This window comes from Pipistrellus hanaki, assembly GCF_964339955.1.
Source record: "Pipistrellus hanaki genome assembly, chromosome: 4".
NCBI classification, from domain to species: Eukaryota; Metazoa; Chordata; class Mammalia; order Chiroptera; family Vespertilionidae; genus Pipistrellus; species Pipistrellus hanaki.
In genome coordinates, this window is record NC_140506.1 from 30955662 (window position 1) to 30981324 (window position 25663).

The 25663-nt window shown below is 41.5% G+C and overlaps 1 protein-coding gene across 4 annotated transcripts in view; it reads left to right on the forward strand.

The window, feature by feature from the left end:
• Positions 1–25663, forward strand: part of MAST4 (microtubule associated serine/threonine kinase family member 4) — a 508313-nt gene that overhangs the window by 115472 nt on the left and 367178 nt on the right. For all 4 annotated transcript variants that reach the window (XM_084880866.1, XM_084880860.1, XM_084880867.1 and 1 more), the window contains exon 2: positions 24855–25008. In XM_084880866.1, coding sequence (XP_084736992.1) covers positions 24855–25008 — 154 coding nt within the window. The remainder of the gene's footprint in view (positions 1–24854; positions 25009–25663) is intronic.

Genomic DNA, 25663 nt, shown 5'->3' on the forward strand with positions numbered 1-25663 from the left:
TGAATGATTTATTGCCAGCCCAATGCCAAGAGAATGTTTTGCATTTACCCAAGGAGTTGGGGTAACGACAGAGGACTCTCAGTGGTACCTTGAATTTCCTGTTGGAGAGCATTCTAGACAGGGCCCAGCAGCCTGCAAACAGAGGATGGTCTTTGAACCTAGGGTTGTTGCTACAAGCAGGCCAATACAACTGGGAATATTTTATTTTTGGTCTTTTGTCTTAATATTAATTTGAGCGAGAGGACATGTGCATCTGGTTGATGTGGATGAAGGAAGTCTACATGGACTTGAATAAATAAATCGAATCCCTTGCCTTCCACCTGCAACTTTGAGAATCTCATTTGGACTGAAAGGCTAGAGCTCGATTTTGCATATGGAGAGAACGCTGCTCACATTGTTATTATTCATAGTCAAATCCCCAAATCTCCTCCCTGAAGAGATGTGTTCTTCCCAGCAAATTAAAACATCCTTGTTTTTAGAGGCCAAATGATGATGGTGTCAACTGTGGATGAAGACGAATAGGTAATTATTTTCTCAATTTATACATTCCCTGCCCCCTTCTGTTCAGAGTGGGGGAGTTTGCTCATTGAAAAGGAGTCCCAGTGTTTCATTCCTCTCCTCTCCATAGGTTATAGCATTGTGTTAATCTCCTGGTGAGGTAATGGAGGGAAATGTTTGAAAATGTGATAGCTCATTATAAGGGCATTTGACATAAGCATATTTGCTGATGACGGATTGCCCGTCTGCTGTAATTTAAAGGGATTCTGAGCATTAGTTAAGGCAGTCATTTTCCTCACATTAATCAGTTAAGATCAGGGTGGCCTAAATTACAAGTATCACTCAAAGTCGCTAAGTAAAATGCAGATTTTGGAAGCTGGTTATCATGTGAATATACATAGACCTTATTCTTTCTTATCCACTGCATATATATTTTTTTCTTTTCACTTAATTGAATTCTTATGGAAAAAGACATGGGTTAACAATATGCCACTTTATTTCATGTATCCAAATGTACCCTCAAAAAGGTAAAAACAGTATTTTTGGACACATTTTAGGAAATGAAAACAGGATATTGACTTAAGATTTCCAAGATATTGTCAATAGAAGCAGCTATCAAAATCCTAATCTAAATAGGTATTAGAACTTTAATCAAGTAAGTCTTTAACAGTGAGACCTACTTACACAAATGCCTTAAAATAGGCACTAGCCTACCTGTGAAAATGATTGGAGTAGTTATGTTTTCATTTATGGAAAAACGTCATGGATGCGCCCCAGGTGAGTAATTGTTTAGAGGCATTTTGGAGCTCCCAAAGAGTTGCACGATTGCATAATAACACTTCAGTTTCCTCGTGACATGCTTTATGATAAAGCAGCATTGGGTGCAGCTTAGCAATATCCAAAGATCAGAACAGCTGTTATGTGCAGAGCCACCGGGGTGTATCTGTCAGATGTTTGCATATAGAACAAGGTGTTGCAGTTAACGTGTCATGATAGTTTAATTACATCACCTTCCTTGGGAGTTTGCTTGATTCCTGGTTCCAGAGCATTCAGTGAGATGGAAACCTATCCATTTTTCTCTCTGTAGCAGCATTTGCTTCCATTATTGTTTGGCTAGGCTATAGCTGTTTACTTCTAAAACACACACACACACACACACACACACACAAATATATGAACAGCATCCAGCTCACCTTCTCTATGGCATTTGCTTTCAAACCACTCTGTCCTTTTTTTCCCTTCTTCTTCTTCTTCTAACTTATTAAAAGGAGCCAGCTTAGCCTGGCTGGTGTGACTCAGTGGCTGAATGTACACCTATGAACCAGGAGGTCATGATTTGATTCCTGGTCAGGACACATGCCTGGTTTGCGGGCTCGGTCCCCAGTTCGGGGTGTGCAGGAGGCAACCGACCAATGACTCTTCCATCGTTGATGTTTCTATCTCTCGCTCTCCCTTCCTCTAAAATAAATATGAATATATATTTATATAACTGATTCAGCTTTTCCTCTGGTTATAGTCTTCTAGCCATCCCACTCCTGACTATTTCATTGTCAATACTCCCATTTTACTTATTTCTGTATTGCCATCTCCCAAAAGGATTGCTTCTGCCAGATTTCTCTCCTGCTCCTCACAGCTGGGTTTATCACGTGCTTTCTTGACTTAGCCATGAGGGTATCCTAGAGACAACCTCAGTACACCTTGTTGAAGAATGATGTTATCTTTTTTCCCCAAGCCACCATATCTGTGCTCCCAATAAGAAACCCAATGGGGGAATGACCTAGGGATCTGTGACTTTCTGTTCCCTGATGCCTTCTGCCCCTTAGGCATAAAGATGTGTCACTCTACTTTAAAAAGATCTACTTGTCTGCTTTTCCCCTTCCTCACACAGACTTTGCTTTCTTAACAGCCTTCCTCACTGTCCCCTCTCCTGCTTCCTCCACTCTCCAGTCACCCCTACACAGCCGCTCTGTCTTCTTCCTAAGGTGTGTGCCTAATTTGTTCTCTTTTCTGGCTCAATAGTGTTCAGTTCCCCATTGTTTTCAAGATGCAACTTACCCTTGTCAGCCCTCTGTACTGGACCCTTCACAAGCCGGTCCTCCCTTTCTATCCAGAGGTTGCTCCCTCCCTCTCCATCTCTCTCCAGCCCTCACACTGTGGCCCCACTGTCTTCACCATTTCTCTGCTGTCACTCACACCAGGCATCCTTTGTATGCATTGTTGCCCTGAAGGAAAAGCTTCCTGACATTACCTTATTCTTCCTTGAAGCTTTGCTGACCAGGGCAGAACTACACACAGGGCCATCTTCATTTTATAGCACTTTGTATATGTCTCTCTCTTAGCATATCACTTTGTGCTGTAGTCATTTAGCTAGGAAGTTGACTTTTGACTGGTTTCTTAAAGCCAGAGCCTGTGCTTAATGAGCTTTGTACCTGGTACATGAAAGAGGCTCCTGCTGCGGCTGCACTCACCAAGCCCTGAGCCCGGCTTCTGGCTGAGCGGCACTCCCACTGTGGGAGCTCACTAACCACCAGAGTCAGCTCCTGTGTTGAGTGTCTGTCTCCTCGTGGTCAGTGTGCATAATAGCGACTGGTTGGCCAGTCATTCTGGTCATTTAGGTTGTTCAGTTTTAATGGTCGCTTAGGCTTTTATATAGAGACATCTTATCATCATTTGTGGTCAAGTAATTTTGAAAGTTACTGACATATAGTAATAGAAAACAATTGGAATCTTTAATATATATTTCATAGCTTACTTTCTTCTTGTCACAAAATAATAAACTGATGCATAGCTCCACCATACAAGCATTTGCCATCATCTTCCTTTTTACCAAATTTCTTTTAAAAATTATGGCTCAAACTTTTCTTTTTTCTGTATATTCTTTATGAAAAATTGTTGCCCTACTTGATTATATTTAATCACATAGATTTTGTAATTTTTTGATAGTTCCTTGTGAGTCTTAAACTTCTCCAATTACTTAAGTTACAAACTTTTTTGGATTTTTAGAGCACTCGGAGCAACAAATGCAATAATAGAACTTAGAGGACCAAAAGGAGAAATTAACTTAGATGATTTGTCCAGTTCCTTAACTTTCCAGTTGAAAAACATGGAACTTTCAAAAAGGTCATATTTTCAAGTAGACCTAATCTCCAGTCATGAGCCAAAAGGAATTAGGAAGCATATAATGAAATGAATCTCTGGGAAAGATATTATGAAAATGAAAATGAAAATGATATCTCATCGCCGTAATGGTATGACTTTTCTGCAGTACTTATGACTATGTGCAGCATGACTTCAATGTGTGGCTATGGAAAATATGTGGGCCATAAATATAAATAAATTCTCTCTTCTAGACATAATTTTTTTCTGTCTTACTCCACTGAATTCTTCAAGGCTAAAGCATGCCTTATTATTTTAGTGCTCTCTTTCTCTGAAGGGCATATGCAGATATTTGGAATTCAGTATATGTTACCTTTGTATGTGATGTGGGGCCATTTATCCATTAATTTAACTGTTTTCTGTTTGCTTGCTGTCAATTTGCGTTCCTTTATAAGTAGAAGAACTGAGCTGAAAATAACCTATGTGCTTTCTGTTCAGGACTAATGAGATTCTCAATGTTTCCTGAGTTCTCACTTCCTGGAGTAGAGCTGTCCAGTGGGACTCTCTGAGATGACAGAAACGTCCTATATTCTGCACTGTCCCGTATGGCAGCCATAGCCACAGATGGCCTTTATACTTTAAAAAAGAGGCTAGTACAAGTGAGGAACTGGGTTTTCAGTTTCATTAATTTAGGTTGGAGTAGTCATAGGTGGTTAGTGGCTATTCCATTGGACAGCACAGTGCTGGAAGCTTGCAAACACCACTTTAATGTTTCTTTCTTTCCTGTTTTCTAGCTCTGTCCTCAATTTGCTCACCATTACAGTGTCAGTTTTTCTCTCTGTTCTCGTTATTCCTCACTTCTCCCTCCTGACATCATCTGTTGGCATCCATGCTCCACCCTAAGGCACATCATCTACCCTGGGTCTGAGATCATGTTTCCTGGAAAACACTGAAGAAATGAGATGAGAAAGAATTTTTAAAAATCTCTGGTGCCTAATGCACTTGTCATTCATGTTTGCTTTTTGACAGCACAAATACAGTGTATGTAGGGAAACTGAGCTTTTAAAAAAAAATTAAAAATTTACATGGATTGTTTTCTACTAAGAGAATAGCCTGAAATTATTTAAAACATTGTAACTAATGAGGAGTGCTCAGCTTACTATTTTAGAGCTACAGAAAAATTTTATGTTCAGAATTAATCATACAAAATAACTGCATCTAGTATAAGGATGAGGTTGAAAATGTGGATCTTTCAAATTTAGCTTTCATGAAAATTTCATTTCAGTTCAGTTACTATTACCTGTAAATGGTGATGCCAGAAATCTTAGTAAATGTTACTTTTACATGAATGTATTTTTCTTCTATAGTAACTGGTGTTTGATAAGAATAAAGGGTTTTTTTTTTGTTTTTGTTTTTTTTGTTCCCCATGCTTAGAAGAGAGGTTAGGTTAATATCTAATGTTATATTATGTAGTGCATTTATTAAACAAAATTTTGCATGCTTTTTCCCTAGTAGAGACAGTAGTGCTTACCCTAAAATCTGTTGACCTTGAGGATTTAAAGATAGCCTGAGATTGTTAGCAAAATTTTGTATTTACTCATATGTGTGTATATTTGGGGAGAAGAGCTATAATTTTTGTAGAAGCCTCAACCTCAAAGGTAAAGAGGCACTTGTAGCAGTGAACTATTGGTGGTTGCGGGGCTATGTGCACTGCCACTCTGTCCTGCCATCTCAGGTCCAGGGCCTTCAGAGAGACAGTAAGCACTCAGGAGAATAGAATAGAATAATAGAATAGAATAGAATCGGAAACCACTTCTTTCATTGCAGATACACTGCTTTTAACAGAGACAAGAGGAATGGATGATAATTTTTATTTTTCAATACTTCTGATGTTAGGTTTTCCTTGGTCTTGGTACCGTGTTAGGAACATTTAATCCTAGAGGAAATAGCTATGGGATTTGGGAGATTCTCAGGAGTTAATCTTCCCATTTCCATGGCTCATGGCTTGCTTTCTGGTGAAGCTGATTTCTTCGAAAACCTCAGTACCATCTTGCTTTAACCTCACCTCACCCTCATCCCATTGTCCCTTTCTTCCCTATCCTCGTCCAGGCTGGGACTCAGTGAACCTTTTCCCAGAAATTAGACCTCAGATTGTTCAATGACCTCCTCCTGCTCTCACTTACACCCCGAGCTAGGACAGGGACGGAAGATGCAAAATGCCAGAAGGTGGAGAATACATTGGTAACAGCCTGTTTGGTTTTCTTTGCTTTTGTTCTTTTGTGTGTATGCCCTGGCTTATATGTACTTCCTGCTGGGACACACACACAATTGGAGCTGTGTTTTCATTTAACAAGATAGTAACTTACCTAGACATCAAATGCAAGTTCTGAGGAAAGTAGGAAGTCAGCAACAACTATATTTAGTTGCTGAAGATGGCAAAGGTTTAGGGCCAGAGGAAGGGATTCCTGCTAGAGTTATTCTGCTACATTCTTTAAGTCTTTTTTAGAAATAGAATAGGAATGAAGAAAGATGCAGGTCATCGTTGCACAGTTCTATGTTTGGGTATTGTTAATTGTGGCCCAGACATAGTTTTTATTTAATTTTTTAATTTTCTGGTTTGCTGTTCTTCAAGAGTTTCTTGAGTCATGCGTAGCGAAAGGCCTATCATAGATGGTGTGATACAAAGAAATGAAACTGGTTTTCTTATGTGATACATGGAAGGCTATTTTCAACAGATCACGACAGCAATGAAGGGAAGAACTATCTTACACTTCAATATGACAAACAAGAACACTGAGGATTAGGGGACCCAGGAGTGCTGTATGTGATCGAGCATGTGTGTGGTTGCTCAGTTATCTCCAGACCATCAGGGTCAGTGTGTCATCCATCTCATGTTGTACTATTAACATGCCATTCACACAACATACACACACCTGCATACACCCAGGACAGAGGACATTTGATATATTAGTTATATTTTGCTATGTAAGGAATTATCCCCCAAATTCAGCAGCTTAAAAAAACAAGTAAAATCAAACCTAGTGAATTATCATCACAAAGCTATTAAAAATAGCTTATTGAGTTTTAGAGAGAGAGAGGAAGGGAGAGGGCGAGAAAGAGAAACATCAGTATGAGGGGGTAACATCAATCGATTGCCTCCTGCCCGCTCCTTACCTGGGATCAAACCTACAACTGGGATAGACTGGGAATTGAACGGGCAACTTTTCAGTTCACTGGATGATGCCACCCCATTCAGGGTGCAAAGCTTTTTGAGTGAGTAAATCAGGACCAACTAAGCTGGTTGGTTCTTGCTCTAGGTCTTTCATCAGTTCCATATCTAGTATAGTTACTGTTCTAGCTTCTGGGTGTTCACCAGAACAAAACAGGCTCTAAGCTCTCCCTTCCTAAAGTTTATATTCTGATGGAGGGGGGAAACAATAAGCAAATAAAATGCATAGTGTGTTAGATGACAGGTGTTGTGGAGGGGGATATACACTGAGTGGCCAGATTATTATGATCTCTGAATGAATAATAGTCTGGCCACTCAGTGTGTGTGTGTGTGTGTGTGTGTGTGTGTGTGTGTGTGTGTGTGTGTATTAGAGGCCCGGTGCATGAATTTGTGCATGGGTGAGGTCTGGCCAGCCTGGCCAGGGGAAAGGGACATGGGCGGTTGGACTGCCTGCCTGCTTGTCGAACTCTTTGTCGAGGAAACAATTTGCATATTAGCCTTTTATTATGTAGGAATATACACTGAGTGGCCAGATTATTATGATCTTTGAATGCATAATAATTTGGCCACTCAGTGTAAAGCAGAAAGGTAAAGTGTGTGGGGTGGGGAAGGTGTTTCTCTATATAGTTTTCTTTTGATTTTATTTATTTATTTTTGTTCCTATATTTTAAAGGTATTTTGGGGAGGCCAGAGTAGGTAGTCGTGATGTTCCCTTTCAGTGTGAAGATGCTGTGGCTCAGATCTGCCTTCTTACTTTTGATGTTGAATATTTAGCTACTGCCGGCCTTCTGCACTGTCAGCCCCATCATACCCTTAGGCTGCATGCAGGTTCCTTTCATCTCCCTTTGTTGACCTTAAATCTTCATTATTTACCATTGTTGATGGTTAAATTCTGGCTATGAGATATGCAATGACACAAGAATCTGAAATGTTAGACTCCATGAGAAGTTTTAGGTAGATTGCTTCCCTTTCTCAGGGCAGCTATTGAAGTCTTGAATTATTGATACCTTCCTTGTCATTTTCCCACAGATCTTCTTTTTTTCTTTGGTGTTAATTAGCTGCAGAGATGAAGGGTGCTTTATTATCAAGTGAAAAAAGTCACTTAATTACGTTGCTGTGATTCATATAGTCTTTTTTTTTTAATTTTCAAGAATGATTCTCAGAGTTAACTTTCCTGTTATTTCCTATATTCTGACTCATTTGGGAAATGAAATAAGACATAAATGACCAGTTTTAGTGAAATATTATTTATGTAACAAAATGTAAAATTATTTTACGTGTCCAGATAGTCCTGTGGTTATGTCTCCCTTCCTAGGTAGAGGGCACCCACCTGTCTTACCTCATCTTTCTCCAGTTGCTGGAATAGAGGCTGTTCTTGTTTACTCTCCTGGCCTTTCCACACCCCAACGGCAGGGCTTCTTGGGGGAAAAAGAGGAGATGGGAAAGACTGGTTCGCCTAATCAGAAAGGAATAGCAACAGTGTGTAAAGAATGACAGGGCCCTTTCCTAATCCAGCTCCAGGGAATTTTCTTACATAGCTAATCATAATCCTCTCATTTTACATGAATGGAGCGATTTTAACCTTCTTTCAGTCTTTTCATTCCCTCTCAGTGTTGCATCTCTGAACCCGTTAGTGATACCTGTCACCTAGTAATATTCTCAAGTATAAGTAGACATTTATTTTTGTGACATATGTACTAAATGTTGACTGTATCAGCTCCTTTGCTAAACTTTGGGAGGCACAGATAAGAGATTAGAATTCACAGGGGGCAGCAAACATATTAACCAAGAATGGGATTATGTTTTCCCCTTAAACACTAAAATAGAGAAATCAGCAAAGTATTTTTGTACTTTTTCCCCACTGAGCAGAGAAAGTTAGTTTCCATCACTCTTGCCATTTTTCCGTTCCAATTTCTGTGTGCTTCTTGCTCACTAGAACATGTTGTTAGAATTTTGTTGTAAATGATTCTTAGGTTCCTTAGTATTGTTATATATTGAGGTCTACAGTGGGGAAATGAATCCACTTACCTGTTTTGGGAATGCTTGAGAAATTTTGGTGGCAAACCATCCAACTGCCTGAGGACTCCTCGATCCCTGGAAGAACTAACTCGGTATACATGTCAATGGCTGCTTTAGGACTAATCCGTTGTGCTCAGGACACCACCTTCACTTGTGAACAAAGCAGGAAAAGCTGATACAAACTCTTGAAAGAGAGAGAAGACTGATGAGGGCACCAGAACTGTGCTCCGAGGCAGGAAAGAATAGGAAGTCGCTATATTCCTTGTCTCAGGATGTTGGATAAAGATTGGTCCTGAGGAACCCTGGGCAGTAGTACGTGGTTTCTCTAAACTTGATATCATGCCTGCTGTGGGGACTCCTCAAGCAGCAAAACCAACATGGGAGATGGAGTATTTTTCTACTTCAGTTTTCTCACTAAGTTTCATCTCCCAGAAATAGAGTGTGAAGAATGTTTGTATCAGAGCCTGGCGTGCAGAAGACCTTCTGTGAATATTAGTTCCCTTCCTCCTTCTCCTTTTGCAAGCTATTTCCCTCCATCAGTGAGTCTTCCATAGCTCAGTGATTTTTTTTGGGGGGGGGAGGTAATCTTAGGAGGCTAAGTATGTTAGGGATGGTGGTCCAAACACAGAGTGAAACAGGGAGCAGGCCCCTTGCAGCATCTCTTACCCACACAGGTGGCCCGCACCTGGGACCAAGTATAACAATACTTGGCATAAAGTTGTGTGTATAGCTGGATGATAGTGCTAGTGCCGCCTGCATGGAAGATGGAATGAGAAACATGGTCTGACAGCTAACCATGGATCACAACCTTTATTGCTCATTAGCTCTGATACCTTGGGCGAGTCACTTAAGCTTCCAAAGCTTCAGTTTTCTTATGTATCTGTAAGATGGGGATGAAAACAATATTATGTCAGAGGGTTGCTTTAAATATTAAATGACACTTAGGATGGTACCTGCACTGAGCGAGTGCTGTGCCTCTCTGGGGAGGGCCTGGTGGACTGAGACCCTGTGGAAAGGGGCCATTGCCCTGCCACCCTGCTGGCTTTTTCAGGAAGCTCTTTCCCCTGCACAGCTCTTGCCCTCCTTCTAGGTCTCTTCAAATGGCCCTGTTTCAGAGAGATGACATCTGACCACCCCTATAACAGAGTGGCCCTCATTCGCTGTCCCATATCCTGCACTGCTGTTTCACAGCGCTTACTACCACTGAAAGAAAGGGATTTTGCTTTGATCACCACTCTCTTCGTAGTGCTTGGCAAATAGTCGGTGCTCAGTGAATTTACTGAGGACATCAGGCACTGGCAAACTGGTTCAGTAAAGGGCCAGATAGCAAACATTTTAGGTTCTGCAGACATGCAGAATGGCTCAGCTGTGCTGTTGTAGGCAGAGTGTGGACCGTATGTAAATGCATGAGCATGGTTGTGGTCCAGTATTTTATTTGGCATGCTGTCCCAGGAATATCAATAAATGATGAAGATCAGGGATGGACCTTTAGTGGCTGTGGTGATTTGAGCTTGTGGGAATGGGGCCTCTTAGCAGTAGAGGTGACAATAGCCATTAGAGGAATATGCCGAATTAGAGGACAAAGGAAACCCCTAGTCCTGATGGGGGGCCATCTGGCTTCCGAAGGCCACGATGATACAGTTAGTTGGGGGGTCGGGTGCATCACCAGCCAGACCATTCAGTGGGCATGGCCATGTCAATGGAAGTTGTGCCTTCATGTGCTGTGAACTGCTTTTTGTTAATCTTTAAATAAATACTGACATGGCAGAGGAAGGAGTTCATTGTTTAAAATCCCCCTATACAGCCAGGACTGGTTTGGCTCAGTGGATAGAGCGTCGGCCTGTGGACTGAAAGGTCCCGGGTTCGATTCCGGTTGAGGGCATGTACCTTGGTTGCGGGCACATCCCCAGTTGGGGGTGTGCAAGAGGCAGCTGATCTATGATTCTCTCTCATCAATGTTTCTAACTCTCTATCCCTCTCTCTTCCTCTCTGTGAAAAATCAATAAAATATATTTTAAAAATAAATAAATAAATAAATAAAATCCCCCTATACAGAGAAGAAATCTAACTCATCTACCTGGAAGTGCAGGTTCTTATATACGACAGTCCTAGATTTATTGAAAGGAAGACAGATGTTGTACCCACATTGTGCTCTGTTCGCCAGCAGATTTCAAGCTCACACTTGAATCTTTCACACTAATTCAGTGTGTCTCTTGATCCCAGCCTTTCGAGTCGATGTGTTCAGTGCACAGCCCTTCCACTGTGAGTCTCAGGCAAGAATGGGAAAACAAAGGCCTGGGCGTGGGAGCCGGGCCTGGGTCAGATGCTCACTGTCGGGTTGCTTTCTGGGTCATCTGCCTGAGTCTGTTTCAGATGGCTGGGAACATCATGGTTTGTCCTTCACTTCTGTAACCTGGAGAACATTTTCTTCCTGCCAGATGGGGAAAGGCTGTAGGGGTCAGAGCAGAGGGCTCTTGGTTGGAGCGATATCCTTTCATGAGGAATAGATAAAAACACGTGAGGAGGTTCCTGTAATGGGTGATCAGCCAATCCGACCTTTAGGTGACAGTGTAATCAGTGATCAGAGTGATTAAGTTACTCACGTGCTGTTGATCCAAGTGAACAGTAGAACGTGAAGAAACTTAAGATGGGTTCATTCTCTGCAGAATCTAACAAGCTATTAATTGCTCTCCTTTTCCTCTTTTCTTCTGTCTTCCTCATTGCCTTTCCCACCCCCTTCTTCCTTCCTCTTCTATGTCTATGGGTGTCATTTTCTCTTTCTATCTTTCTGTAGTTCATGTTCTCCTGGGGCCTGACAGGTTAGACTTGGCCTGACCATTAGGGCCTGGGAACCTGGTGGTGGATGATGACTTGGATTCAGCCCTGGGACCATGTGAACTGGACAAAGGAATGCTGTGGTATTAGCATCATTACCCAAAGCTCTAAAGCAAACCCTCAGTCCAGCTGTGACTCCCAGCAGAGGCAGGGCAGATGTGTGGCAGTTCCCTGGGCAGGCAGGTAGCACTGAGACCCAGCACCATGTTGGCATCTGGTCTTTAGGAGGCTCCATCTCAGAGCCAGGAAGCAGTCAGTGCAAGACCCTGGGCACAAAGCAGCCACCAGACCTTGAGTTCTGAGGGTACAGGTCAGGGAGACTAGTTATTAAGATGCAGAAGGCACAGCCCAGAGAAATAGTAGACACCAGGATGGGAACCTGGTCAGGTAGAAATCCAGATGTCAGATGGATTTAGTGCTGAGCAAGGAGCTACTGACTTAAGATCTCAGAATTGATTTATTGCTAGGGAATGTATTTATTTATAATTATTTAATGGTGTATTTATGATTTAGTGTAATTATTTATATAGTATTTGTTATTTTTGCTAAGAGAGGTTGGTTGTAGGCTCTGTGGTGGGACACAGCCCGGAATGGACGGGGGAGATGACATGGGGACAGGAGCCAGGCAGGCATTCACTTCCTTGAAGAGCTCTTGTTCATCACTTTCACCTAATCCCCCGCCTCTCCTTTCTTCCTCAGTCCTTTCCTTCGCTTTCTTCTCTGGTCCCTTCATGCTCTCTGGTTATTTTTCCCCTCTTTAAGAAGTCAGGATGATAAAATAGTCTGCATGGTCCTGCACCCCCTCTCCCCCAGCTCTCCTTTTAGTTTGCTCACTATCTGCCAATTTCTCAGTGATTGTTTTTCCTGTTCTAAATTATTTCCATTTTTACCAGGTGAGGCCCTTAAGCTGCTGAGAACTCGTGACTCACGGTTCTTAGGAAAGCTTTTCTTGAGAACATTTATTTTGCCTCTTGGGTCAGAGTTCAGTTTGTTCCTGCTACCCACGGGAATCTTGCTCAACAGCCCGTTTTTCCTCTTAGTGTCAAATCATGAGATGGATATTCATTTATATGTTTGTCCAGTTGAGAGTTTAACATTATTTTACAGAGTGTATTTTGAAGTTTTTCCCAGAATCTTGTGTAAAGTTTATTTTTAGTTCTCATGGATGTTATGGAACAGAAGTTCCAGCCCTTGACTATTTTCTTTCATGGTTCTGATCAAATGAGCTAGGCTAAGAAAGGGTAGGGAAGGGGAAGAGAATAAACATTTGAGTGCCTTTTCAGTTAATCCACAAGAATCCTGTGAGGAGAGTGTGATTATCCTTATTTTATAGATAAAAATATCATTTGTTCCCTTTATATGGCCGGTAAGTGGCTGGATTCGAGCCCAGCTGTGGGCCTGTCTCACGCCACGGCCTTCCTCCTCTGTACTGCTTCCGGTTCCCTCAGGACACAGGATGTGATGCCCTGCGCTTCTCCAAGAGCCCCTGGCCCTGCCGAGAGAGTTGGTGCCAAAGAGTAGTAGGAGGTTAGGATCATGCTACCTGGTGCCGATGGTGGGAGAAACTCTGCTCTCCCTCTTACACCTTAAGACAAGGTGGGGGCCTTTGAAAAGCCCCAAACTGGAAGGCCATATTGGCAACGTTTACACACCACTCTAAGCCCTCTCTGGACTGGCTTCTGGGTACCTGAGAAGATCATAGTCTATGTGAGTATATTCAACCCCTTCTTCATTTCAGTCATTAATCCCAGCATTGCTCAGCTAACCCAGCAAGGAAAAAAAGTGAACTAGCTGTTGGCCACAGCTCTTCTCAAAGCCACTGTAGTCCCAATACTCGGCTCTACCCCTGCATTTGCCATGTTGTTTTATGGTTTCATTGGTGTGTCTGTGTCCTACATGCCCGAGGTAATGCCCTGAGGAGGATGCTGTATCTACTCTGTTCTCTATCTGCAGGCCTTAATACAGTGTTCAGTCCACAGTAGATATTTGGCTAAAATTTGTTTAAAAAACAACTCTGAGTTAAAGGTGTGTATGAATAAAAACGCACAGAAAAAATCATACAGGTTGATTGTAATAGAGTGACCGATGTCAGTGGGCTGCAGAAGGAAGTGAGTAAGGAAGCAGGTGTGATGCAGCGGACTGTGGGTCTGGACATGTGGGTCCTGGCCTGGAGTTATGCACCAGACATCTTTGTAAATGTGGGCAGTTCATGGGCCTCCTTCTTCCCCCAAATAGCAAATTAGACTATGGGTGATTTTTAGGTCTTTTCCATTGCTAGTATTTTGTGATTCTATAATTCCAATTTAAGGATTTCAGCTTTCAAAGCCCTAGAAGCTGTTAGTGTAGGCTGTCAATTAGGACTGAAATGGACCATTTGGATTGGTTGACCGGAGTCCATGACCCACCCAGTCTTCTCTGGGGAGTCTTCCCATTCCGTGATGGAAGAGGAAATCAGGGTTAACTTTCTGGGGCTTCAAAGGGTAGAGCAGTTTAACAGGGGCTTTGATGTGCTTTGCCACTGGGAGGCCCTGTCTAGGAGACCGCTGGGGATAGTAGAAGGAACGCGGGCTCTAGAGTTGGGAATCTTGGGGCTGGTTCCTTTTGCACCACCTTTGGAACTGATAGCTGTGGGGGTTAATCTTTCTGAACCTGCTTCTTCACTGGCGAAATGGGAATAGTGCCACTATCTAGCTGGGGGTCTACCCTCTGCCAGAGGGAGAGGCGGACACATTTTGCCCCCTGACTTTCAATGGAAGGACGATGGCTGGTGAGGAGGAGTCTCTTCCTGCTTTGTAAACCGTGGCCAGAATCTTTACTTATGTCACTGATGGGGACATGGCGGTACCAGGGGAATTTAATGAGTTCAGATGAGTAAACAACTCCAGGCATAGATTAGATCCCTATGTAAAGGTCAGGGAAACATCTAGAATATTAAAGCGACAGAAAACAGGCGATGCGTGTGTGTAAAGTCAAATCTGTACACTCTCCGAGCTTTCCCCAGTGTCATTGTTCCTAAACTAAACTTTGAGAAGTGCTGCGTTTTAAAAACAAAACAAAACAGTAATATTATGTTTTAAAACTGTAGCGTAATATTAGCTCTATTTTTTCTTTTTACATCTGTAGACTATTGAACTTATTACTTAATGTAAACATCACAGTAACAATTAAATTCCTGCTGTGTGGTGCTTTGTCCTTGGGACTGTGATGATATTGCTGGGGGTGGATGTGTGTGTAGAGATGTTCATAAGCAAAGGAATTGACTTTCTTGAAGTTGGATTGACAGACAAAAGTGAGATACTGATATCAAAGTGCTAATTTACATACTTCTCAGGGAAGGGAAGAAAGAAAATCAATTCTCTTAAGGAATGAATTGTGATGCAGCTCTGTTTAGGTGAATGCAATTGTAGTTTGCTGTACTAATGTGTACAAGGATGTTTCTGAAACACTGTTTATATTGTGAATTGGAGTTTGTGTTTCAAAGAATTAATTACAAAACTAAAGATGGAAAATGATATTGGTATCTAGTACATCTAGTTTAAGCACATTCTATTGATGTGTTAATTTTTCAAAACATGGATTCATTGAGGAAGTAATTGCAATAAATTGTTAATAGGTTGGGTAAATTAATGTGGCTCAGGAAACTATCCACTTAACAAATCTTGTTGACATTGAACATTTTTTTTGGCCAAGATTCTATCAGTGCTCTTCCTCTGTCCCCCTTCTTGTTCTCCAAGGGTTTTAGGATGACCTACAATAACAGATAACTCAGCAAGAATCACTTAAAAATAGGTGAAGATAGACAAAAGGAAAGTAAGTATAGAGCAGTTTCTTACCATGGCTCTGCTGACATTTGGTGAGAGTTCTTTGTTTGGAGGGCTGTCTTGGGCATTGCAAATTGCTCAGTAGCGTCTGTGGTCTCTAGCCAGTAGATACTAGAGCAGCATCCCCTGTTACTGCTAAGTTGTGACAACTAAGGATGGTTTCAGACATTGCCAGACATCCTCTGGGTGACAAAATGACCACACGTTGTATAGAAAGTGTCTTAGTTGAAGTTGTGTAACAGACTACCATCGACTGGTGGCTTACAAACAACAGAAATTTATTTCTCACAGATCCTGGAGCCTAGAAGTCCATGATCAAGGCACTGGAAAATTTGATATCTGGTGAGGGCTCACTTCCTGGCTCATGGACAGCCATCTGCTCACTGTGTCCTCACATGGTGGAGCGTGGGAGGCACAAGGAGTTCTCTGGGATCTCCTTTATGAGGGCACTAATCCCACTCCTGTGGGCTCCCCCTCACACACTAATCACCTTCCAAAGCCCCTATCTCCAAATAGCATCACCTTGAGGGTTAGGGTTCAAACTATGAATTTGGGGGGTGGGAAAAAGCAATCAGTTTCTCGCAGAGGGTGAGTGAAGCCAGAGGGAAGGTCGTGCAGGAACCAGATCCAAGAAGTCCTGATGGAGGCTGGCCACGCCACATTCACTGGGGTGGTGGACTGCACCTGATTTCCAGCGGCCGAACTGGAGAAGCCTGATGAGTTATTGGGTGGCTTATGGGGTCCCCGGGATGAAATATACCGTAACTCAGCAGAAGCACGTCTACTTCTAATGCTGCAGGTTTCTGTCTCCCTGAGAAGGAAGCTCCTGAATGGTGGGACCTTTTGTCTATTTTCTCCCCTTCTGTGCCCAGAGGAATACCTGGCACATAGTTGCTTAATAAATATTTTTAGGAAGAGATAAGTATTGACAAGGACAATACTGTTGGATAAAGGCCTTTCTTTACGTGTTTATAGAACAGAGTGGCAAGACTTACAGGGCTAAGTATTATAGAATCATTAAATGGAAGCATGCTTTCTGGGTGGTGGGATCTAAAGTGAATGTTGACAAAGATCAATTAAATGGGCCCCAGCACAGTGTGGTCCAGGATTGTAGTAGCTCTCTCAGTGTCTGACTCAATCCATAGTTAGGTTCTAGGATGCTGGGGGCCAGGAGGTTGGTTACATATTCTTCCGGCGTAGATAGTGAGACGTAAATGTTAGTTAAAGGTAAGGGAGAGGGAGACTTGAGCTGAGCTATGGCGACAGTTATCACCAACATTATTAGTTATTGAGTGCTTATATGTGCTGAACGCTGTGTCCATCATCCCTCTGCATCCTCCCCGCCTCTGCGGTCTGTACTTCAGAGAGGCCCGAAGTGGCCTGTCCAAGGCATGGCCCTGCGATTCTGTCCTTGACAATTCAAATTTGGACTGGACTCCTCACCTCTCTGTCTCAAGCCTACTGCAAACCTCCTAGCGCTGGGTGGTCAAGCCCCAGGGGTTCATGCTCTTGAACATGGTGTGAGAGGTACAGACAGAAATAATCCTAAAGCAGTTCATACCATGTTCTCATTAGAGCCATAGAGGGGAAAATGAAAACTCAGTACAATTATAATCAGTTTAATTTTCTTGCAAACTATTTTTGATGAAATATACCTGCAGCAACGTTTGTGGCTGAGGGGACTTCCTCTATTGAAATGTTATAACCAGCACAGCTAACATCCATTGTGTGCTTACTGTACTTCACACACTGTTTTAAGTGCTTTCCACGTATGAATTTCTTTCATCTTTAAAACAATCTCAGGAGATAGGTAGCATTATTACTAACATTTTGTGGATGAGAAAATAGGCATAGAAATAGTTATATGTCTTAATTAGGGTAGTTAAATGCTGGCATTGCTAACAACTGTGGAGTTAGTATGAAGCCAGTTAACAACTGTCTTAACTATATAATTTTGTTGCATCAAGTTTTAAATATTGTTTATAGGATTTGGTTTAAAAGTAAATATAATCCACATATAAGTGAAATCATATAGTATTTGTCTTTCTCTGACTGGCTTAGCTGACAGCATAATACTCTCCAGGTCTATCCATGGTGTCGCAAAAGATAAGAAACAAAATTGTTTAAAAAGTAAATATAATCCAATTTTGAAATAAGTCATTTCAGATTGCCAGTTTGACTCCATTTTGGCTGGTGGTGATGGAGCAGTTCATTAAAATTACAAACATTGTCTATGCAGTTTTATAATTATTTCTATATTTTCATATCTTTGGTTTCTTGGAATATTTAATATCAAGAAACAGAATAACTGAACAATGTCTTTGTAACCTTATGGTCAGGCTCTTTCTCTTTCTCATTTTTTAATCGTAAAAAAAGACTTTACTGGTGAGCCCTCATTATGTATGCAGATGGCATTGTGATCCCTTTGAACTAACGAACTTTGGCCTTAGGGCACATGCATTCTGAATGGGTCTTTAAAATGTAAGTGCCACACCATGAGAGTAAGTGAGGAATTACAGAAAGGAGGACTGGGGGTAGGAAAAGGCTTGGATTGATAGACACAAGTGAATATGCTAGTTAGGAGATAGTTAAAAGGTCGAATAATTAATTATTTAGGAATCACCTTCAAAGGTAGCAGTGTTCAAAAATTAGCATATTAGTTTGTATATGGAAAAGATTCTTTGAAAAGATGTCATTTGCTATAACCTAAGGGTCTGTTTTAAAATACATGACGTGTTCGATTTTGTCAGACTACTATAGATTTCACGTTAGCCTTTTCACCTTGAGGAACATTTAATACAATTTTATTCTGATTTTTCCAACAATAAAAACCCTTTGTGGCATGTGTTCCTTATTTATCTGTTATATTTTTTATTAAATATCAGAGATTTGCAATTTACTTTTTTCCTTAAAACATTTTTTAAAAATTCTTTATTGTTTAAAGTAGGGGTGTCGAACTCAATCAGAGAAGGGGCCAAAATCTAAAATCCAGCCTAAATCGCGGGCCGAATGGTTTACTGAACAGTCATAAACTGACAATGTCATAAACTGACAGCGGAGTGCAGTGATGACAGCGCGGTGCGGGCCACATTGCAAGGCCTGGCGGGCTGGATTTGGCCCGCGGGCCTTGTGTTTGACACATGTGGTTTAAAGTATTACATAAGTCTCCTTTTTCCCCCATTGACCTCTCCCTGGCTGCCCCCACCCCCAGAACATGCTCTCACCCCCCTACTGCCTATGTCCATTGGTGATGCTCAATATGCATGCACACAAGTCTTTTGGTTGATCACTAACCCCCTCACATCCACATCTCTCCCCCCCTTCCCCTGCCTTCCCTCATAGATTGGACAGTCTGTTCGATGCTTCGATGCCTCTATGACTCTGGTTCTATTTTTGTTCATCAGTTTATGTTGTTCGTTAGATTCCACAGATGAGTGAGATCATGTGATATTTATCTTTCTCTGACTGGCTTATTTCACTTAGCATAATGCTAAGTTGCAAATAGTAAGAGTTCCTTGTTTTTTATAGTGGCGTAGTATTCTATTGTATAGATGTACCACAGTTTTCTAATTCACTCATCTGCTGATGGGCACTTAGACTATTTCCAAATCTTAGCTATTGTAAATTGTGCTGCTATGAACATAGAGGTGCACATATCCTTTCTGATTGGTGTTTTTGTTTTTTGGGGACATATTCCTAGAAGTTGGGATTTTTTTTTTTCAACAAATATTTACAGGGTGCCTTTTATGAAGAGCAGTGGACCAAATAGAGCTGGGGACAAAACTGATTAGTGCAGCGGTCACTAACCGGTGGTCCGCGGACCACTGGTGGTCGTGAGGTCCGAAAGATTGGTGAACACTTGTTTAAGGAAACCTTTGGAGCAGCAGTCGCCACTGGTGGTCCATGAGGTTCGAAAGGTGGGCGACCACTGGATTAGTGTATCATTTCATGTAACCTACATGCTAGCCGAAGAAGGAAGATAATGAATATGATGTGATAGATGCTGTGAAGAAAAACAGAGAAGGGAATACAGTGATAGGGTGCTGTTTCATGTGGGTGATTAGGGGAGGTCTCCCTGAAAGTGTCCCCATGGAATAGAGACCCGGCGGCTGCAGGGAGCACAGTAGCTAATATCTGGAGTGTGCATCAGGCAGTGATCAGTGGATGGGTCCTGGGAGGGAAGATGCCTGAACCACCTGAGTTCTGGCCACAGATTGAGGTGGATTGAGTGGAGCAATAGGAGTGGGGGATCAGAGAGGTAGGGGGTAGAGGAGGTAGGACTTTCAGGGCATCGTCAAGACTTTGGAGCCCAGCTAGTGTGGTTTAGTTGTTGAATGTCGTCCCATGTGCCAAGAGGCCAATTCTTGGTCAGGGCACATGCCAGGGCTCCCAGCTTAATCCCCAGGAGGGAGCATGTGGGAGGCAGCCAATTGATGTATAAAACTTTGCATGTGTTCTGGGTAAAGGGGAAGCCATGAAGGACTCCTGCAGAGGATTTGGAACCTCTGCCTGGTGCTCTAGAAGGGCCTTGACTGCTGTGCTGAGATGAGGGTAGGAGGCTATTGCAAGAGAGATATCCTGATGGCAAGGACAGAGTGGTAGCAATAGAGATTGCGAAGTGATTGTATTCTGGATATATTTTGGAGGTTGAGTTAGAGGATTTGCTGATTAGATATGGAGTAAGAAGAGAAATTTACAAAAACTGTAAGGTTTATGATGGGTGTAGCTGGAAAAAAGGAGCTCCCATTTATTGAAATTGGAAAAGCTTGTTAGAGGGGAGGAAAGGAAGGGGGGTTGGGGGACTGGGTGAAAAAGGTGAGGGATTGAGAAGTACAAATTGGTAGTTACAGAACAGTCACAGGGATGTAAAGTACAGCCTAGGAAATATAGTCAATAATTTTGTAACAACTACGTATGGTGTCACCTGGGTACTGGAAATATCAACAGGATTCCTTTGTAAAGTATATGATTGCCTAACCACTATGCTATACCCCTGAAACTAATTCAAAATAATACTGAATGCAAACTGAAATTTTGAAAAAAAAATAATTAAAATATGTTTATGTTTATATCAATGTTGTTAATATTTAGAAACTATAAATTAGAGAACTCATGTACTTGGGCATGACCATGTCTGGAGATGAGGTGGGAGAAGTTGTCAGTTAAGAAGGCTGCAGGGTCAATAGTCACTGAAAATTACTACATGACTTTTAAAAAGAAAATTACTATATGCTTTTTACCAGGGAATAGCCATAGAATAAGAAACTCCTGGTCCGTGTTTGGAGATGGTGGTGGTGGTGATGGCAGAGACACTCAACAAAAATAACGTCTAGTTTTGTGAACCATATACCTTTGCTTTTCATTTAACATGGCGGTGAATTCTTCTGTCTGTGTGTTTTTTCCCCCCTACCCTCATACTTTGTAAAACAGAAGGCAGTGGGTGGAGATGATAAATGTAGAAAACTGTAGACATTGAATTTTGGTGATTATTGTTTCTATAGGACGGATACTTTTAGAAACCTTCCCCCAAACCTGCATTAGACTTAGAGTAGCTGAGCACCTTTTGTTCTCTAAGATGCTTCTATGTTTCCTGTGATAGATGACTAGCAAGAGCAGTTGTGTAATACTCACATGTAAGTGATATGTTAGGTTCCTATCTCTCTGACTTCTAATTTATTAATATGCCTCTTCCAGTGGTTTTGTGGCTCGTGGAACTACAGGAAACTGACATAGGAAGTTATAAGCAAATCTAGCACACCACAAAGCAATATTTGCGATTGGTGAGTGAGGTAAGGACCCATTTCTGGAGAATGCATGTCAACCCAGGATACTCTGTGGCTCTCAAAGCCAAGGAGTCTGTCTGGCTCCTTGGAGTCCACTGTCTGTTTAGTGCGGGAAATTGGAAGTGTTTGAAGCAAGAATGACCATCTCAGGCTTGGATGTCCTTGAACATCAGTGAGAGTTCAAAGACAACCTCTGTCTTTAGTTGAGCTCCTTGTAGTATGAAGACTTTGGAAAAGTTGAAAAAGATTAAACTGATATCATTCAAAGGGCAGTGTGTAAAGTGATAGGTTTGATGTCTATTAAAAGCTCTAGGGTGTGATGGAACCTTTTTAAAGGGATCCTGAGTGTTTGAATCAGGACAAAAAATGAAAAATAAATTGCAGGACTGCAGTGCACCATTTTGAGAAGCTTTGACTAATTGTAGAAAGAAAAGCAGAGCTGGTGACAACACGGCAAATTTGGAAAAATGATCTATTTAGAGAGAGAGCACTGTTGGGAGCAGGATTGGATGTGAAAAAGGAAGTGGATCCTGGAACATAGCACTATATTTATAGCTTTTTCTACTTGCATTGTGTTTGGAACATTGGCAGCCCGCACAGGTCACTGCCTCAGTTTTTCCAGATTTAAAACTCTATTCCACTCTTGGGGTTGTGATTCTAGTGAAAAATGCTGTCTTATTATTAATAGTTTGTGGCAAGATATATGTGAGCAAACACTTTCTTTTTTATTTTTCTACTTTTTCTCCTTGATATCTTTCTCTTCTTTCTGTATGTGTTTCATATTTTTATGGCTTTTTTGGGGGAAAATATGTAAGAAAGGCTCATAATTCCTATTGAGGAATTATCTCCCCCCCCCCCCCCCCCGCTCATTTTCCACCTCTGTTAATTTGTGATATAACAATCTTCCTTAGAGCCATTCATTGTAATTCTGCAAGCTGAAAATTTTAACATCAGGTGAAAAATAAGTGACAGAAGTTGATGAACCTTAAACAATAAATACGTGTATTTTATGCTGCTGCTACTAGTAATTAAGGGAGAATAACCAAATAGAATGCACCTTAATGTGCTTGATTGCTCGGAGGGGTTCTTGGTGCAGTTGCAGGGCCAGTAGCTATTATGAAATATTTTGCTGAATGTCTATAGCACATTGCCACCTTGTGGCTGCAAGTTTTCTTTCTAAATGTAAGCACATTTTTAATATTAAGTGTATCTGATATAATCTTATATTTCTCCTACTATTTATCCTTTACCTCGATAAAAAATTTGAGGCACCTTTTAAGAGTTCATACTATAGGGAGGGAGCATTTAAGAGCACATATTGTTCTTAGAAGAGGCATGATTAAGTATCTAGGGATGAAGATCTACAATGTCTGCATCTAACTGTGTGCTGGGGACAGGGACAGAAAAAGAGTGAGAGAGCAAAATCAATATGGGAAAACTTAACGATTCACCTTTGGTAAAGGGAATATGGGTGTTCATTGTATTACTCTTGCGACTTTTCTATTGTTGCAAACTTTCTTCTGAAGTTAAAGAAATGGTAGTTAAAAAAAGGGGGGGGGGCGGTAGTAAGGATATAAATGAACCCAATGGAACCTTTGCATTGTGTGATGACCTGCTATGTCTGGACCACTGACTGGCCTCTACTTTTTCTAGCAGCTGATATCACTGTCCAGGGTTCCCTTGTTACAATTCATTGTCCAGGGGGCTTTGGGGCAAAAATGTGTAGATAGAAATTCCTCCTTGTAAGACACTTCATGCAGTGAACAGCAGCCTCAACCAGTATCTTCCAAAAGTGCGATCTGGAATCCCTATGCCCTGATATGGCTTGATCCTCAAGTGGCTACACTGCTAGCTTTCTGGATACCTCTCAATAAAATGCCAAGTGACAATGACATACAGTAAAATACTGACTTGCAATGAGTTGTACTTACTGACAGTGCTTGAAATCCAGTGGTTCCAGTAGAGCTTGAGAGAGAGTTGACATATGGTAATAGCTGTTCCAATACAGCCTCTTCCATCTCAACTAGCTTCCATTTCAACCATCTCATAGGCAGGGTCAAATTTCTTTGTGTGCCATGGATTTGAATGTGCTGCGGCGCATAGACAGGCAAATGATGACTTTATTCCTGAATTTATTCCTCCAATAAATATATCCATGATAATATAAATCAAAGACAAAGCACACAGTTGTAACCAGATGACTATCTCTATCATGAAAACAAAACATATCACAATCAAGCATCCCCAAAAATGCCTGGCCTTGATTGCTGTTACACAGTTCTTTTCTATAAATTTCTACCAAGTTGGCCCTTTTCTATGGGGCCATAAATATCTTATTTAAACTTCCTTTAATTTTCTTAATAACTATCTGGATATAGTATATGCACATGAATATTTCTGTCCTAAGTAACTGCCTATATATATATATATATATATATATATATATATATATATATATACATACATATATGCTCACTTGAAGGTGATCATTTAAGGAGATATGGCCCTATTCAGCTATGGAAGGTTTTCTTATAAAAGCGGGACAGATCTTGAAGTAAGTGACACAGGGGACTCTTTTGTAGAAAGCTGTCTCTTGAAGGGACTTTGGTTTCTCTGATTCTTGTGACAGGTTTTCTTTTAAAAGCAATAAAGTGATATAGGGACGTATTGATTTCCATTATGGGCTGTGGTGCTAGAAATTTTCCTCCCCTATGTCTATGAGCATCAAAAGCTTGTGTATTTTTTTTTTTTTTTTTGTGAACAACTAAATAAGTAATCTATTGATTCTCTGTCGAGCAATATTTTTTATTTTGGTGGGGGGGAGGGGTGGATCAAGGCCCACAGAAAGATATGTATTTTACATACTGACTCAGGACACACACATATATGTGTAACTTAAGAAAAATATCATGAAACAAAACTTCCCCTTTATTCACTGGATTTTGATAATTTCTGTTCTATTGTGTTAAAAAATACTGATCACAATCTACTAAACTTGCTTTCATGACCCACTAATGCAGTGATTTTCAACCAGTGCACCAGTGCACCGTGGCACACTGGCACACTGGTGTACTGCAAGAATTTTTAAAATATGCAATACCTGCCTATTTAGTCAGGGGCATGGACCTCTTTTCCCTTAGATTGTCAAATAAAAAGAAATCACAGCAGCCAACACAACAATAGCCGTCTGGTGTGAATGAATCAAAATTATACCTTTTTTTTTTTTATCAGATCGGCAAAAAATAAAATATATTTTTGGTGTGCCACAGAAATTTAGTAATTAGTGTATGTGTCATGAGTTGGAGAAGGTTGAGAATCGCTGCACTAATGTTTTCTGACCCCCTGCTTGAAAAGCCTTGCTATTAAGGTTTTAAGCCAGCCAGACTCTGTCAGATGGAAGACACACAGTGAAATCCTGAATGCTCTCCACTGGCTAAATTAAAAACAGGGCCAGGAAAGAGGGATTTAGAGAAGGAAAAGGGATTTCGAGAGGAAGGTGTGCCTGACTGGTCTCTCGTTCTGGTTGTGTTGGGAGCGTTCCCAGCGAGTGATGCCCTGTCCTTCTCTCTGCAGCTTGACCACATATTGTCCCCACCACCCATGCCATGTCGGAAGTGCAGCAACCCGGACCTGGCTTCGGGCCCTGGGAAGTCCCTGAAGTTTAAAAGCCAGCTGAGCGAGGACGGACGGCAGCTGCGGCGGGGGAGCCTGGGAGGTGCGCTGACAGGTGAGTCAGCAGTGATTTTGTTTATACCCTGGAAGGTCCAGAACGCTGGTGCCCATGGAGTTCCAGGTGCAAACAGCAGCCTGCTTAAGAATGGGCCTGCCTCTCTGCAGACCATTTGGTAAAATCTAGTCCAAACCGGAAAGCAGTTAAATTGAGGATCATATTAATAAGCTTTACTGAAATATAGTTTACATACAATAATATATACTCATTTTCACTGTATGTGTGGGTGGATTCTGGTGAATTTATATGCCAGACTACCACCAAAATCCAGACAAGAAATATTCTCTGTGTCCCTTCCTAGTCATTCCCTTTCCCCACCCCCCAACCCTTGACCCCAGGCAACCATAGCTTTGCGTTTTGTCTCTATAGATTAGATTTACAATATCTTAAGAATTTCATATTGATGGACTCACACAGTCCATGCTTTTTTGTCCCAGGCTTCGTGTGCTCAGTATAATGTTTTTAAGATTCATCCATGTTGTGAATGTCAGTGGTGTATGTTGAACTGTATAAGGAACTGCCAAACTGCGCCCAAAACTGTAACATTTTACATCCCCACCGACAACAGGCCAGTGCTCTAATTGCTTGGCACCCTTGCCAACCTGTGGGGTGGCCAGTCTTTTTGAATTTTAATGGGTAGATAGTCATATCA